This window comes from Oreochromis niloticus, linkage group LG10, assembly GCF_001858045.2.
Source record: "Oreochromis niloticus isolate F11D_XX linkage group LG10, O_niloticus_UMD_NMBU, whole genome shotgun sequence".
Taxonomy (NCBI): Eukaryota; Metazoa; Chordata; class Actinopteri; order Cichliformes; family Cichlidae; genus Oreochromis; species Oreochromis niloticus.
In genome coordinates, this window is record NC_031975.2 from 11,075,632 (window position 1) to 11,089,375 (window position 13,744).

At 40.0% G+C, this 13,744-nt stretch overlaps 2 protein-coding genes across 2 annotated transcripts; one reads left to right on the forward strand and one right to left on the reverse strand.

Annotated features, from left to right (window-relative positions):
• The first annotated feature begins 2,296 nt into the window (after positions 1-2,296).
• On the forward strand, positions 2,297-3,635 carry LOC100694373 (interleukin-1 receptor accessory protein). Its single transcript, XM_003456841.5, has 5 exons — positions 2,297-2,395; positions 2,477-2,518; positions 2,594-2,656; positions 2,741-2,870; positions 2,970-3,635. The coding sequence occupies exons 1-5, from the start codon at positions 2,371-2,373 to the stop codon at positions 3,121-3,123; spliced, it is 414 nt and encodes a 137-aa protein (XP_003456889.2). The 5' UTR covers positions 2,297-2,370; the 3' UTR covers positions 3,124-3,635.
• Positions 3,636-5,774: 2,139 nt separating this feature from the next.
• nlrc3l1 (NLR family, CARD domain containing 3-like 1) lies at positions 5,775-12,184 on the reverse strand. Its single transcript, XM_003456808.3, has 7 exons — positions 12,092-12,184; positions 10,011-10,245; positions 8,868-8,966; positions 8,538-8,615; positions 8,326-8,431; positions 7,985-8,225; positions 5,775-7,859 (listed from the first exon to the last, which is right to left on the reverse strand). The coding sequence occupies exons 2-7, from the start codon at positions 10,190-10,192 to the stop codon at positions 6,256-6,258; spliced, it is 2,310 nt and encodes a 769-aa protein (XP_003456856.2). The 5' UTR covers positions 10,193-10,245; positions 12,092-12,184; the 3' UTR covers positions 5,775-6,255.
• Between the last annotated feature and the right edge of the window lie 1,560 nt (positions 12,185-13,744).

Genomic DNA, 13,744 nt, shown 5'->3' on the forward strand with positions numbered 1-13,744 from the left:
GTGCTGTAGTGATTAAAGCTACGGGAGTCCATATTCTTTTTAGTTATGTAGTTTAAGCTATAAAAGAACTCCTTAAATGTAATTACTGCATTGCTCAGAAATGTGTTTTTATGTTGCTGCTAAATAGTTAATTGACGCAAGGTGGGAACCTCAACTGCTCACTCAAGTGCAATGGATGTTGTTTATGTTGAACTGTCCATAGCCAGAACCCATGGAGCAATGAAGACGCAGTTAAACTTCAGGCCCATGTTGTGGAGAATTTTATTGTTTATTGTATCACACTGCCTGGCCCCCCCCAAAAAAAGTTGCCACCTGGATTTACCTAAGCAAACAGGTACAAGCCTCCTATTGGACAATTACTGCATGGGCGATTATCTTTCAGCTGGCAAACTGGTGCAATGAGTTGCTTCTCATTTCATAAACAACCATGTTGAAAGACACGTGATGGTTGTGGAAAAGATGTTAGTGTGTTTGAGAAGGGTCAAATCATTGGTAAACATCTAAGGAGATTGCAGAAACTGCTAAAACTGGGTTAAGAACTGTCCAACGCATTATTAATAAGTGGAAGTATATTGGGGACCCATCGTCTTCAAGGAAGAAATGTGGCCAGAAAAATCCCTGAATGATCGTGATTAGCGATCACTTAAACGTTTGGTGGAATCAAATCAAAGAAAAACTACAGTAGAACTCAGGGCTAGTGAAAGTGAGAGCATTTACACACACACAATGCAAAGGGAACTCAAGAGATTGAGACTGAACAGCTGTGTAGCCGTAAGAAAACCACTAATCAGTAAGGCAAACCGGGAAAAAAGGCTTCAATTTGCTAGGGAGCATAAAGATTGGAGTCTGGAGCAATGGAAGAAGGTCTTGTGGTCTGAGTCCAGATTTAGCCTGTTCTAGAGTGACGGGCGCATCAGGGTAAGAAGAGAAGCAGATGAAGTGATGCACCCATCATGCCTAGTGCCTACTGTACAAGCGTGTGGAGGCAGTGCTATGATCTGGGGTTGCCCCAGTTAATCAGGTCTAGGTTCAGCAACAGTATGTGCTCCAAGAATGAGGTCAGCTGACTACCTGACTATACTGAATGACCAGGTTATTCCATCAATGGGGTTTTCCTTCCCTGATGGCACGGGCATATTCCAAGATGACAATGCCGGGATTCAATGGGCTCAAATGGTGAAAGAGTGGTTCTGGGAGGATGACACATCATTTTCACACGTGGATTGGCCACCACAGAGTCAAGACCTTAACCCCATTGAGAATCTTTGGGATGTGCTGGAGAAGGGTCAGACTCTAACATCATTAACGCAAGGTGAAAAATTAATGCAACACTGGATGAAAATAAATCTTGTGACACTGCAGAAGCCTATTGAAACAATGCCACAGTGAATGCGTGCTGTAATCAAAGCTAAAGGCGGTCCAACGAAATATTAGAGTCTGCGACCTTTTTTTTTTGGTGGCGACTTTTTATTTGGCCAAGCAGTGTATATTTTGCTTTTTGGCTGTTCATCTCCCATTCTTGTCTGCTTTTTGCCTCTTTCAGAACACTTTTTTCTTTTTTTCCTCCTTGATCATAGTTGACATTATGGTTATATGTTCATGTTTGTCTAAAAACAACAAAAAAATGTGATCACAAAAAAGTGTAATGACTGCATGAATAACTAAATAATACAAGAGGTCAACAAGCAGTTAGAATGAACTCAGAGTAAAATCATTAGTCATACACTTTTATTATAATAATGCTCCCTTATGTTATTTTTTAAGTAGATTTTAGAAGTTAAATTATTTTTTTAGACTAAGCAGAAAGGATGATGATGATAAGTGAAGCAAATTTCAGTCAAAGTTGTGTGTGGAGAGAAATAAACTATTCAAACTTATAATGTAACTGGACTAAAATCCATCAAAAGTATTCAAATTAATTTTAAGATGTAGATGAAAAACATCCCAGAGTGATCCTTTAACAGTGAGCATGCAGATGGGGATGGTCTTATTTTCACGTGGTATGTGCATTATCTTCCATCCTGAAATTTCTGGAAGAGAATGGTTGATAATCTTTTTGTGGGCCCATTTGTGCACCTCACCACCAGCTTAAATGGTAAAAGGACTGTGTGTAACCAGACCAAATGTGATCATTTTGTTTTGATCCAGATCGATTAATAAATGTCACTTCGATCATGTGTGTTTCGTCCATACGTCTGCGAGGTATTATTCACAACCCTCCATTATGTCACAAAGAATTAGTCAGCACATCTCATTTGTGCAAACACTGTGTGGGTGAAAAAGGAAGTGTGTGTGTGCCCACATATATATATATGTACAGTAATCTGAAGCACTGGTCAGCAGCAAAAGACTCACACAGGAGGAATCAATATGAAGCTCTCATCTGCTGTGAAAGGTAAGGACTTATTATGATACCAAACAGTTTGTTTTTCTTTGCATTATATTCAGTGGTGAACATTTTGTGTGTCTCTAACAGTTCTGGGATCTCTCTGTCTGCTGCTCATAGATGGATTTCCAGGTACAGAATAGTTATGGGATAGATAAAAGGTTTATTTTTGTGCAGTAAGATTTTTAACTTTAGAATGTTTTGCAGTTTCTGAAGATGAATCTCCAGAGATAATTGGACCAGGCTTTGTCCAAATAAAAACTCATCCAGGTAACGCATCAAGTCTCTTTTGATGGGACAGGCTGTGTTGTTGTGAAACCTTTCTTAGATGTATGGATGTGTACTGCCTCCTAGGTGCACCACTGGTGCTTCACTGTGATGCGTTTGCAAACTGTGAGGACGATATGACTCTTATCTACTGGCTTGTCAATGACACCTTCCCCGAAGATGCCCCCAGCAGCGACAGGATAACAGAATCTAATGAGTGAGTATCTTTGTTACAATTACAGTGGAAGTGAACATTAAATTAAAACAGTTAAAACGGTAGTCTGTAGCTGGGCTGTAATGGCTGTGTTTTCATTAGATCTACTCTAGAGGAGGGTGCAATCCTTCAGAGGAGTTTGCTGTTGAAGAACATCACATCCGAGGACCTCAAATCCACCTTCACATGTGTTGTGACAAATGCTGTGGGAATGGCCCAAAAACACATTAAATTAATAGCAACAAGTGAAGACTGAAGATACTAAATGACTGAAGATACTAAATGACTGAAGATACTAATTGACTGAAGATACTAAATGACAACTGTTTAAAAGATCTTGATTTTCTGTCCTCTGTATTGTGATATAAGTCATGTCTGTCAGGAGTCAACATTGCATGTCAGCATTTTCATGTAAAACTTTTGTTTGGCAACTTGTGGATGAACCCTGCTGAAGAGCTGGATGGTTCAAAACCTGAACTCCAGTTACGCTTAAAGGTAAAGCAAGTAGCTGCTGCGGGTCATCAGAACGCTCTGCTTTATATGAATCTGACAAACATACAGAGGCGCCATCTGATGTAGCACTGTTGTGGTCCAATTGTAACTCTGTTACACTTACCCACATTACTGTCATTTAGACGACTGTGCCACACTTCAGAACGTGTGCTGAATATTGTGTCAGCAAACTGTTTTCTATGCCTGTGTACGGTTCCTGTACTTGCTGAAAAAACAAATAGTGAGAATTAAATGTATATACTTTTAAACCAATAACCATGTTTCCCTTGAGAGTTACTGTTATTCACACTTAGATGTTTGAAATAAGCCAACTGCTCACTATTCCTAATAATATCGGAGTAAGCATTTCCACCATCTGTACAGCAGAGGTCAGCAAAGCAGCTCGGTTCCTCAACCTTGTTTTGTTGGGGAGCAGATTTAGTTTGGTAGACGCAGTCAACATGCCAATGTCTAAGTTGTGTTTAATCTTTTTTAGATTCATGCTTGAAAGCAGATATAATTTCTATTGATAAATAGCAGCTCATTTAATTTGATTTGAAGAAAAAAAAACAATGAGTTTTACTTAAGATTGTTTTTGTTCTTGAGTTAAAACTGCTAGTTATCAAATATCACCGGGGCTTTATATTGATACCTGAAGCAGATTCATGAGAAATGATGCAGATATTTTGAGTCAAAGGAAAACTTCAAATGTCTGTGATGTGATGTGATGTGCTGTAGTGATTAAAGCTACGGGAGTCCATATTCTTTTTAGTTATGTAGTTTAAGCTATAAAAGAACTCCTTAAATGTAATTACTGCATTGCTCAGAAATGTGTTTTTATGTTGCTGCTAAATAGTTAATTGACGCAAGGTGGGAACCTCAATTGCTCACTCAAGTGCAATGGATGTTGTTTATGTTGAACTGTCCATAGCCAGAACCCATGGAGCAATGAAGACGCAGTTAAACTTCAGGCCCATGTTGTGGAGAATTTTATTGTTTATTGTATCACACTGCCTGGCCCCCCCCAAAAAAGTTGCCACCTGGATTTACCTAAGCAAACAGGTACAAGCCTCCTATTGGACAATTACTGCATGGGCGATTATCTTTCAGCTGGCAAACTGGTGCAATGAGTTGCTTCTCATTTCATAAACAACCATGTTGAAAGACACGTGATGGTTGTGGAAAAGATGTTAGTGTGTTTGAGAAGGGTCAAATCATTGGTAAACATCTAAGGAGATTGCAGAAACTGCTAAAACTGGGTTAAGAACTGTCCAACGCATTATTAATAAGTGGAAGTATATTGGGGACCCATCGTCTTCAAGGAAGAAATGTGGCCAGAAAAACCCCTGAATGATCGTGATTAGCGATCACTTAAACGTTTGGTGGAATCAAATCAAAGAAAAACTACAGTAGAACTCAGGGCTAGTGAAAGTGAGAGCATTTACACACACACAATGCAAAGGGAACTCAAGAGATTGAGACTGAACAGCTGTGTAGCCATAAGAAAACCACTAATCAGTAAGGCAAACCGGGAAAAAAGGCTTCAATTTGCTAGGGAGCATAAAGATTGGAGTCTGGAGCAATGGAAGGACTTGTGGTCTGAGTCCAGATTTAGCCTGTTCTAGAGTGATGGGCGCATCAGGGTAAGAAGAGAAGCAGATGAAGTGATGCACCCATCATGCCTAGTGCCTACTGTACAAGCGTGTGGAGGCAGTGCTATGATCTGGGGTTGCCCCAGTTAATCAGGTCTAGGTTCAGCAACAGTATGTGCTCCAAGAATGAGGTCAGCTGACTACCTGACTATACTGAATGACCAGGTTATTCCATCAATGGGGTTTTCCTTCCCTGATGGCACGGGCATATTCCAAGATGACAATGCCGGGATTCAATGGGCTCAAATGGTGAAAGAGTGGTTCTGGGAGGATGACACATCATTTTCACACGTGGATTGGCCACCACAGAGTCAAGACCTTAACCCCATTGAGAATCTTTGGGATGTGCTGGAGAAGGGTCAGACTCTAACATCATTAACGCAAGGTGAAAAATTAATGCAACACTGGATGAAAATAAATCTTGTGACACTGCAGAAGCCTATCGAAACAATGCCACAGTGAATGCGTGCTGTAATCAAAGCTAAAGGCGGTCCAACGAAATATTAGAGTCTGCGACCTTTTTTTTTTGGTGGCGACTTTTTTTCGGCCAAGCAGTGTATATTTTGCTTTTTGGCTGTTCATCTCCCATTCTTGTCTGCTTTTTGCCTCTTTCAGAACACTTTTTTCTTTTTTTCCTCCTTGATCATAGTTGACATTATGGTTATATGTTCATGTTTGTCTAAAAACAACAAAAAATGTGTAATTACTGCATGAATAACTAAATAATACAAGCAGCCAACAAGCAGTTACAATGAACACTGAGTAAAAGCATTAGTCAGACACTTTTATTATAATAATGCTCCCTATGTTATTTTTTTAAGCAGATTTTAGAAGTTAAATTATTTTTTTAGACTAACACATTTCAGGCACAGCAACAGCAGCAACACAACCCCACACTTGACAAAAGACTTTACACATGATCAAAAATCCTAGATGCACTGTGTAAAAAAACCAAACTTCCAATATAAGGCACCTTAATCTCACACCTTTTGTAAAACAAACATCACATCATTCTTCTTCTTTAAAATCTTCACTTTACACATCCTTGTTATGTCTGATGATTTTAAAATTCTAAAAATAAGCACTTGCGCCCTTAGTTTAGCTCCCTTAAACTCAATAGTGTTTACATTGGCTGAACACTGATCATGTTGTCATAATGTAGAGAGACTGTAGCTCACTGTGCAGCCAGCTTTTTGAATTCAATGAAGACTTGGACTTGAATAATTCTACGCAGTCATCAGTGTTTAACAGTCAGTTAAACTGGATACTGAGCCCAGTGATCGCGACCCCAGCTCCTTCAGGCAGCACTGCAAGTTTCTATTCCTCTCAGGATTCTGACTGTCTTTCATTCTCTTCCTGATGAGAGCAGCAGCATCTTCAGTGGCAGTTGGCCACTTTAAGGGAGAGGTGAAGAAGGGCTGCAGAAGTTCCTGGTTGGTTTTAAGTGTCATTCCGAACAGGAAACGCAGGAAAATGTCCAATCTGCCGTCCTCGCACTGCAGACACCTGTCCACAGCGTTCTTGTACATCTCCGAGGGTGTGGGCCCCCTGAACATCCCCTTAACCTTGTTTTTCAGTTTCTCCTCGAAAACGTTCTTCCCGAGATTTGCAAAGGTGAGCAGTGCATAAAGAGCAGCCAGGTACTCCTGCATGGTGGGGTGGATAAAGCTCAAGACATTCTCGTGGAACAGCACGTATGGCTTTGTGACATACTGCGTGCACAGGCCTGTGTAGGGCACTGCCTCCTGATCGTTGATGTCATGTTCTTTCCAGTCAGTCTGTGCTATCTTGTACTGGCCTTGTTCCAGCATCGATAAGGCCAGCTTTCCAAGTTTCATAAGAAAGTCTCTCTCTTTATCTACGCTGTTTTCTGGAGCTCTCCATTTGCGATGCTGACGCAGGAGTGCAAACAGCAGCTTTGTGTACATGTAGGTGATGCCGTTTGGCAGCTCTGCGTGCGTGCCCTTTTCTTTAAATATGCGCTGGCACTCATTGGCCACTATAGAGCAGAACAAGGGCAGGTGGCACATGACACGGAGGGTTTTGGTAGAATTGATATATTCAATAACTCGAGCTGCTTGGCTTGAGTCCTTAAACCTCTTCTGAAAGTACTCGTCCCGTTGAGTGTCACGGAAACCAAGTACTTCTATCTCATCGTAGTGCGCATCCCATGGGACGCAGGCGCGTACATATGGCCGAGTAGTAACCAAGAACAGGCCGCGGTAAAGCAGCCTCGCCCTCATGAGGTTGACCACGATGACCTTCAGATTGCTGGTATCTGTGGGGTCACTCAGAAGCTCTGTGTTTTCAAAGTCAATCTTCCAGTGGTACTCATCCAGTCCGTCAAAGACAAACATCATTTGGCATTCGTCGCACCTGTAATCCTCATCTCTCAGTTTTTCTGTTGCCGGGTAGAGTTTTTTAACTATGTCTGCCAAGGAAAGTTTTTCGCCCTCAAACTGTTTGAGTTCTCTGAATGGCAAAGGAAACAAGAAAGTCACGTGCTTGTGTGCTCGTTCTTCGATCCAATCGAGGACTAACCTTCTGACTGCCATAGACTTCCCTGATCCTGCCACTCCAGTGAGCAATATAAACCTTGAGCTTGAGGTCTCCAGATAGTTAGGAGTTAAAATATCTGCAGTGGAAATCTCCTTGGGTGCTTCCTGGTTGCTGTCCAGCTTTCCTATTTTCATGACCTCGTGTTCGATATTGGGGCCATTATCACACGTGGAAACAATTTTGAGAGTAGTATGGACATCGTCAAAGGGCCTCTTCTCACCACCAAAATCCTCACATACTTCACCATATTTCTGCTTCAGAGACTCGGCTAATTCGTAGCGTACTTCATCTGGAAAAAAATGAAAAGAAAATGTGCATACATGAAGAAGTTTGTGAAGATGTGTCATCATTGCTTTCGTTAAGGTTAAATTAGCAGCCAAAACAAGACATTAAGGCAAAATCAAGGGTACTTACTTCTGAGGCACAAAGTATCGACATATTCGACCAGCTTGTTTTTCCCCATCTCGGCCAGATGGGTTTTGGTGATCTGGAAAGAATTTTCAAGGCTGTAACACTCGAGTAAGCGGTCGACCAGGTCCACTAGGTCCGTGTTTTGTGGAGGAGTGTTGAACGACTGCGGGTAATACTTCCAAAGTATCCTTTTGAATGCCCTAAGGTCAAACTCTGACAGCTTTCCAAGGGTTTTTGAGATAGCCTAAACCCAAAAAAGTAGTCAAATATAATTATGTCTACATAGTGCTTGTTTTCATCTTTAACAAAAAATGGACAAAGGCAAAAAAAGAACAGTGACTGACCTTGAAAGTGAATGAAATTGTTAGAGATGGATGCCTATTCTCACTTGTGTTTTCGATTAACTTGTTTGTGTCAGAAGATTCAGGGACATCCTCTTTGCTCCTGACCCTAGTGACGTCACAGTGAAAATGCGGCAAAATATTTTAGTGACAATACTGGAAAAAGCCACACGCAGTAACATGTGCAAGTTCTGACCCATGGATGTGTTTCTTACTTGCGAATCTTCTTTTCACAGTCGTCACTGTCAACGGAGTAACAGCTAGAGTATGAATCTGCTCTCTGTCGGCGGACACTAAAAACAGGGAGACAAAGCTGTGTTTAAATGAAGTGTTTCACTCTCTTTCCAGGAATTAATTTAACAGAGACAGATTTCGTCCCCTCTGAATATTCTTATATGAAAAGCATGTGCATTTTTTGGATAGGCTGCTTGGACTATTAATCCATCTTTTTTAAATGGAAAGTACTTTGGTTCAACTTAGTTTTTTTGTTTTTTTTCCCTTGAAAAAATTGCTTTCTGATTAAAACTGACATGACTTGTTTGCACCTTGTGGAAGAGGTGTCGTCTTCTTCCAATTTGGCTGAGTCTTCGCTTGTCATTGTGCTGTAGCTCTGAGCTGGAGACAAGGCCTGGTCCACGTAAAACCTGAAAAAGAAGGAATGGTAGAATGACAGTTTTTTTAGTTACTTAGTGACCACACGGCAAGTAAATTTCCAGACATTATGCAAAATAGCCTTAAAATTCCCCAAAATTCACTTATCTAGAAAAGTCTAAGCTATTCAAACTGAGGATATTGAGCAATTATGATGCATGATGGAAGGGCTTTCCTTCACTGGAGTGACTCTACTAAGACTCAGCATATGTGATGTAGCAAAAAGACAGCCAAAGTTGCAGACCGAAAATCCCACCTGCGCACAAAAACAGCCAAGCAATGACGCAATCAAGAACAACTGGAGTTTCCAATATTTCCAGTTTAACTTCACTGTCTGCAAATATCTTTCAATATATGTCAGAAAACTGTAGTTTATTGAGCAGACAGGCTGATGCATAAAGTACAAATAAACTGTGCTCTATTTCGCCCCGAAATTCTAGTTCAGCAGACTTGAACTATGAGGGGGAAATCCCCTGTCAGCAGAGTCACGACCACTTAGTAGTGTGACCGGTAATAACCCAGTGAAATCCTCACTATTAATGATGCGTGCAATTTTCCTGTCTTTAGCCTGTGCTGATAACTAATTGATTAACAGTTTCATGTAACTAGGTTTTTAATCATTTCTGAATGTAACTGAGTATTTATGCACTGTTACTAAACCAAAAGTTCAAAGACCGGACACAGTTTGTTTTCTTTTCTACGCATATTTAAGTTGAAGATGTCAAAGATGGATGCATGAAATATAAAATATGTATGTATATGTATAACATGTAACGTTGTACATGTACACAACCCAAAAATAGACAGGTTGAAGCTGAAGACATCAAGTTCTGAAATCCCACTGCAAACTGAGTGATGCTTATTTTTATGTATTGTAACCCAAGAAATTACAGACAGTCACAGCATAGGTCGGCATAAATCATCCAGAAAAATGGGGAATTTTTCTTACTTACTTAAAATTACTTTTCACTACAAAATCACCGTGTTAGAGTGAGAGAAGCAGAGGAAGGGGTTGCAAGTCAAACATTTTTCCATACCAGTGGGTTGTGTCCATTGGACTGGGTCCCAGGTCAAGCGAAGGCCTTCTCGGAGGAATGTAGTAGAGGTCCTCATCTTCATCTTCTACCTCCTCAACCCCACTTCCCTGTCTTCCAGAAGCTGCTTCCCCAATGGAAGAGCCTTCTGATTGCGTGGCCATCGTTTCGTCTACGTCGCTCATGATGTCATGGAGAGGGTCAGTAAGCAGCACTGATAAGAAGAAGAAGAACAATCCTGGGGAAATAACGGAGACGGATATTAAGCTTTCTACTCTTGCTTATTGAACACGTTTCTGCTATTAAAGATGTCTTTAGTAGTCTTTTGACATTGCCTTGCCGAAAGAAAATTATACAACTTCCCTTTAGAGGTCTTGAGAAAGTAACTAATAAGCATAAAAGACTGTGTTTTTAAATATTCTGACACTGGCTCCTACATTGGTTTGAATAGCGGTGCAGGGGTTAGCACAGCAAGAAGGTCGTTGGTTAGCCAGCTGGTGCCTTGGAGTGTGCATTTTCTCCCTACACCTGCTACTGCTCCCTCCCACAGTCTAAAGACATGCATGTTAGGATGACTGATGACCTGTCTAGAGTGCACCCCGTTTCTTGCCCATGATTGCTGGGATAGGCTCCTGGACACGATCTGATATTGTTGTGTTGTTGTTGTTCTCGAACCGTCATAACACTTGTGGTCCAGGATCAGAATTGCAACTGACCAATCACATCGTCTGAGCATTCATTTAGCATTAGGCAAGAAGTTAGCTAATGCTATTAAAAATTATCAGTAGCAAACCAACATGAGTAACCTAAATTTGGCAAAAAGCAAATATGCCTCTATAATATATCTGTTACACTGCATGAATTACTTAAGAAAATTTGAAATGCCATTTGTTTCACAATATAGTTTATACAAACAAAAGTATTTTTTTCCTTCTCCCTCACATTGCAAAGTTATGACAACAACGACATGGCTGGTCAATTGCAATGTTGATCCTGGACCTACGTTATTATGGTGATGTAGAAAGAACACCAACACAGGGATATCAGATACACTGATTCCAGGCACACTGTGAACCCCGAATAATAGGAAGAAAATGGGTGGACAGCTCCCACATTATTTTGTAATTTTGGCTTCTATGTGTAAACGTCTCTCACTAGATGCCACCCACCCTCATGTTACTTATTTTTCATGGGAATAAGTCCTAAATAGGAAAGTAGAAACAAATAACGGTGCACTTGTTACTTTTTAGATTATTGCAATTCAAGCTGCAGAAAGGGTGCTATTAGTATCAAAGCGATCACGTTTCCCACAGCATTACAATTTGCTAACATTTGTAAGTCTCATATCACATTAGCACTTTGCCTTACTTGCACTTCCTTGAGTTTTGAAAAGTAGACTGGGAGGTGGAGCCTGGAGCTATCAGGCCCCTCTCCTGTAGAATCAGCAGTTTTGGTACCAGTGTCTATTAATATGCTGTGTCTTTGCTCTTTGTCCCCTCCCTCTCTCTTTTGTGCACTCCTGCAGGTAACTCTGGTTTATTGTTATACATGTATTCCTACTATCTGTCAAGCTGAACACCGCCCACGCCGAGCCTGGTCATGCCGCAGGTTTCTTCCTGCTTAAGCGAAGCTTGTTTCGCTACTGTAGCCATGTGCTTGCTAACAGGAATTTGTTGGCCTTTCTTACTCTAACTGTTTGAGGTCTACATTTATAAAGCAGACATTTTTGGGAACTCTTCCGCATTGCGTTGTCCTTTTCTTCATGTTATAAATGGGAGCTCGTGTCACCTGTCTGACCTACAGCAGCCTCTACATACCATGATAAAATTATGTCCGCGGCTTTTCATAATGTCTTTCTGATTGATTTAATGTTAGCCGTGTTGATGTTGAACTTAAGGATTTACATAAGCTAACTCGATGAAGCGCAATAAGAAGGCTCCAACAGGGAATGAGGAACACGACTTTTAAACCAAACGACGACAAATGCTTTCACGACACTCAATCATCACATGTAATTTCACTGTTTATAAAATAAATACATTATTGCTACATTAAAAGCATGCAATGAACAGCGAATAGCTTACCCTTCTCCGTGACTGGAAGTTTCTTCTTCTTCTTCTTCTTCTTCTTAAGTTTCTTCTTCTTCTTATGGATATACCACACCTCACTAGGCCTACACTACCACCTACAGGATAAAATGTGAAAATCAAGAGAAAAAAGACGAGTAGTGGAGGTGCGGTACAGTACACAGAGGTATTAAAAAAATCAAATGCATCCAAAAGCTGCAAAAATAATCAGATACATATAAGTAAAACTCCAAAAGTAAAAATAATTACAAATCTGAATGAATTTTTTCATATTATTATGTTATATATCATGTTGGCATAATATAGACTCAGTACTTAGAAGCTGCGAATTGATCGAGAAGGATGTCAAAGATGACATCATATACATATATATATATATATATATATATATACACACACACACACAATTGACAATCAATTTTGTATGTAAAATCTTAGCAATGTCTAAATAAATGTGGTAGTATATTAAATTCCACCTAAGCTGCCTGTAAAATTGACTCTTCACCTTTGCTTTCACCACAGAAAATATTACACAGGAAAACCTGAAAATGTACAGGGCTGGTGGAAAAACACTGGCTTAAATCACTTCATTTAGCTGTTTAGGTGCTCTGATCCTGGCTGTTAGAGTTACTTAGAATATTATAAGTGACCAAAGGACTGGAAAACTTACCAAAGAGATGTGCTCTCCACCCAGCAATTTACAACTGCAGTCCTTTCACTGCTGGACTCTCCACGCACAGTTATTCAAATGACAAATAGAAAGTTGCTACAGCACAGTCTTTTCCCCCACAGTCTTTATTTTAAAAGCCAGCTGCTAACTATTCTGGGTGGATATCTGGCTTTTATGCCAGCAGCTAAGGTAACTTTAAACAGCAAACTCCGAGCTGATATGATGACTGGACTGCAAAGACGTGCAAAGCTTTTAGCTCCATATGACTACTTTTGTTTTAATTTTCAAACTTGCGGACTTTAGACTCAGTCAGACTCAAATTACATCACTTGATACAAGTGACAAACCTGAAACCAGTAACAGTAACCCGGTACATCCCATGCATGCAGATGTGAAATGTCTGTAGAGTTCCACTCCAGCTAACTTTCTATATAAGAGCTGTTTATATATCTACTACTACTACTACTACTACTACTACTAGGCTAGGGTTTTATTGTTTAATTTTATGGTACTTCATGGCACATTTATTAATTAGTTCACTGACTAAATATGATTACTATATCTGTTATACTGTGTTTTAGTACACAGTACTAAAGTACTTCACTTGAGCAGATATTTTCCATTTTATTACTTTACCTCAGAGGAAAATATTGTACGTCTTAATCAAGTATTCATGTCTCACAGCTTTCGTTGCTTTCATTTTGAACACCTTTCCTGGCCAAACTTTTAATTTCCTGTTTCCCTGAGTTCATGAAAAACTACATGTGGTTCTCACAGGACAGCACTACTACTAATATATAAAGCAATGTCACAGAATCTGATCTATTGGAGTAGGTGATATAATTTCCTTAGGGATTAATAAAGTATTCGGATTGAGATGAATTCCTTAACAATAACGATATTTAACATTTTAAAATGCTATAGACACTTTAACTTTGGATACCACTGTTACAAAATTGTTGATCTATTCTTCTACTTTT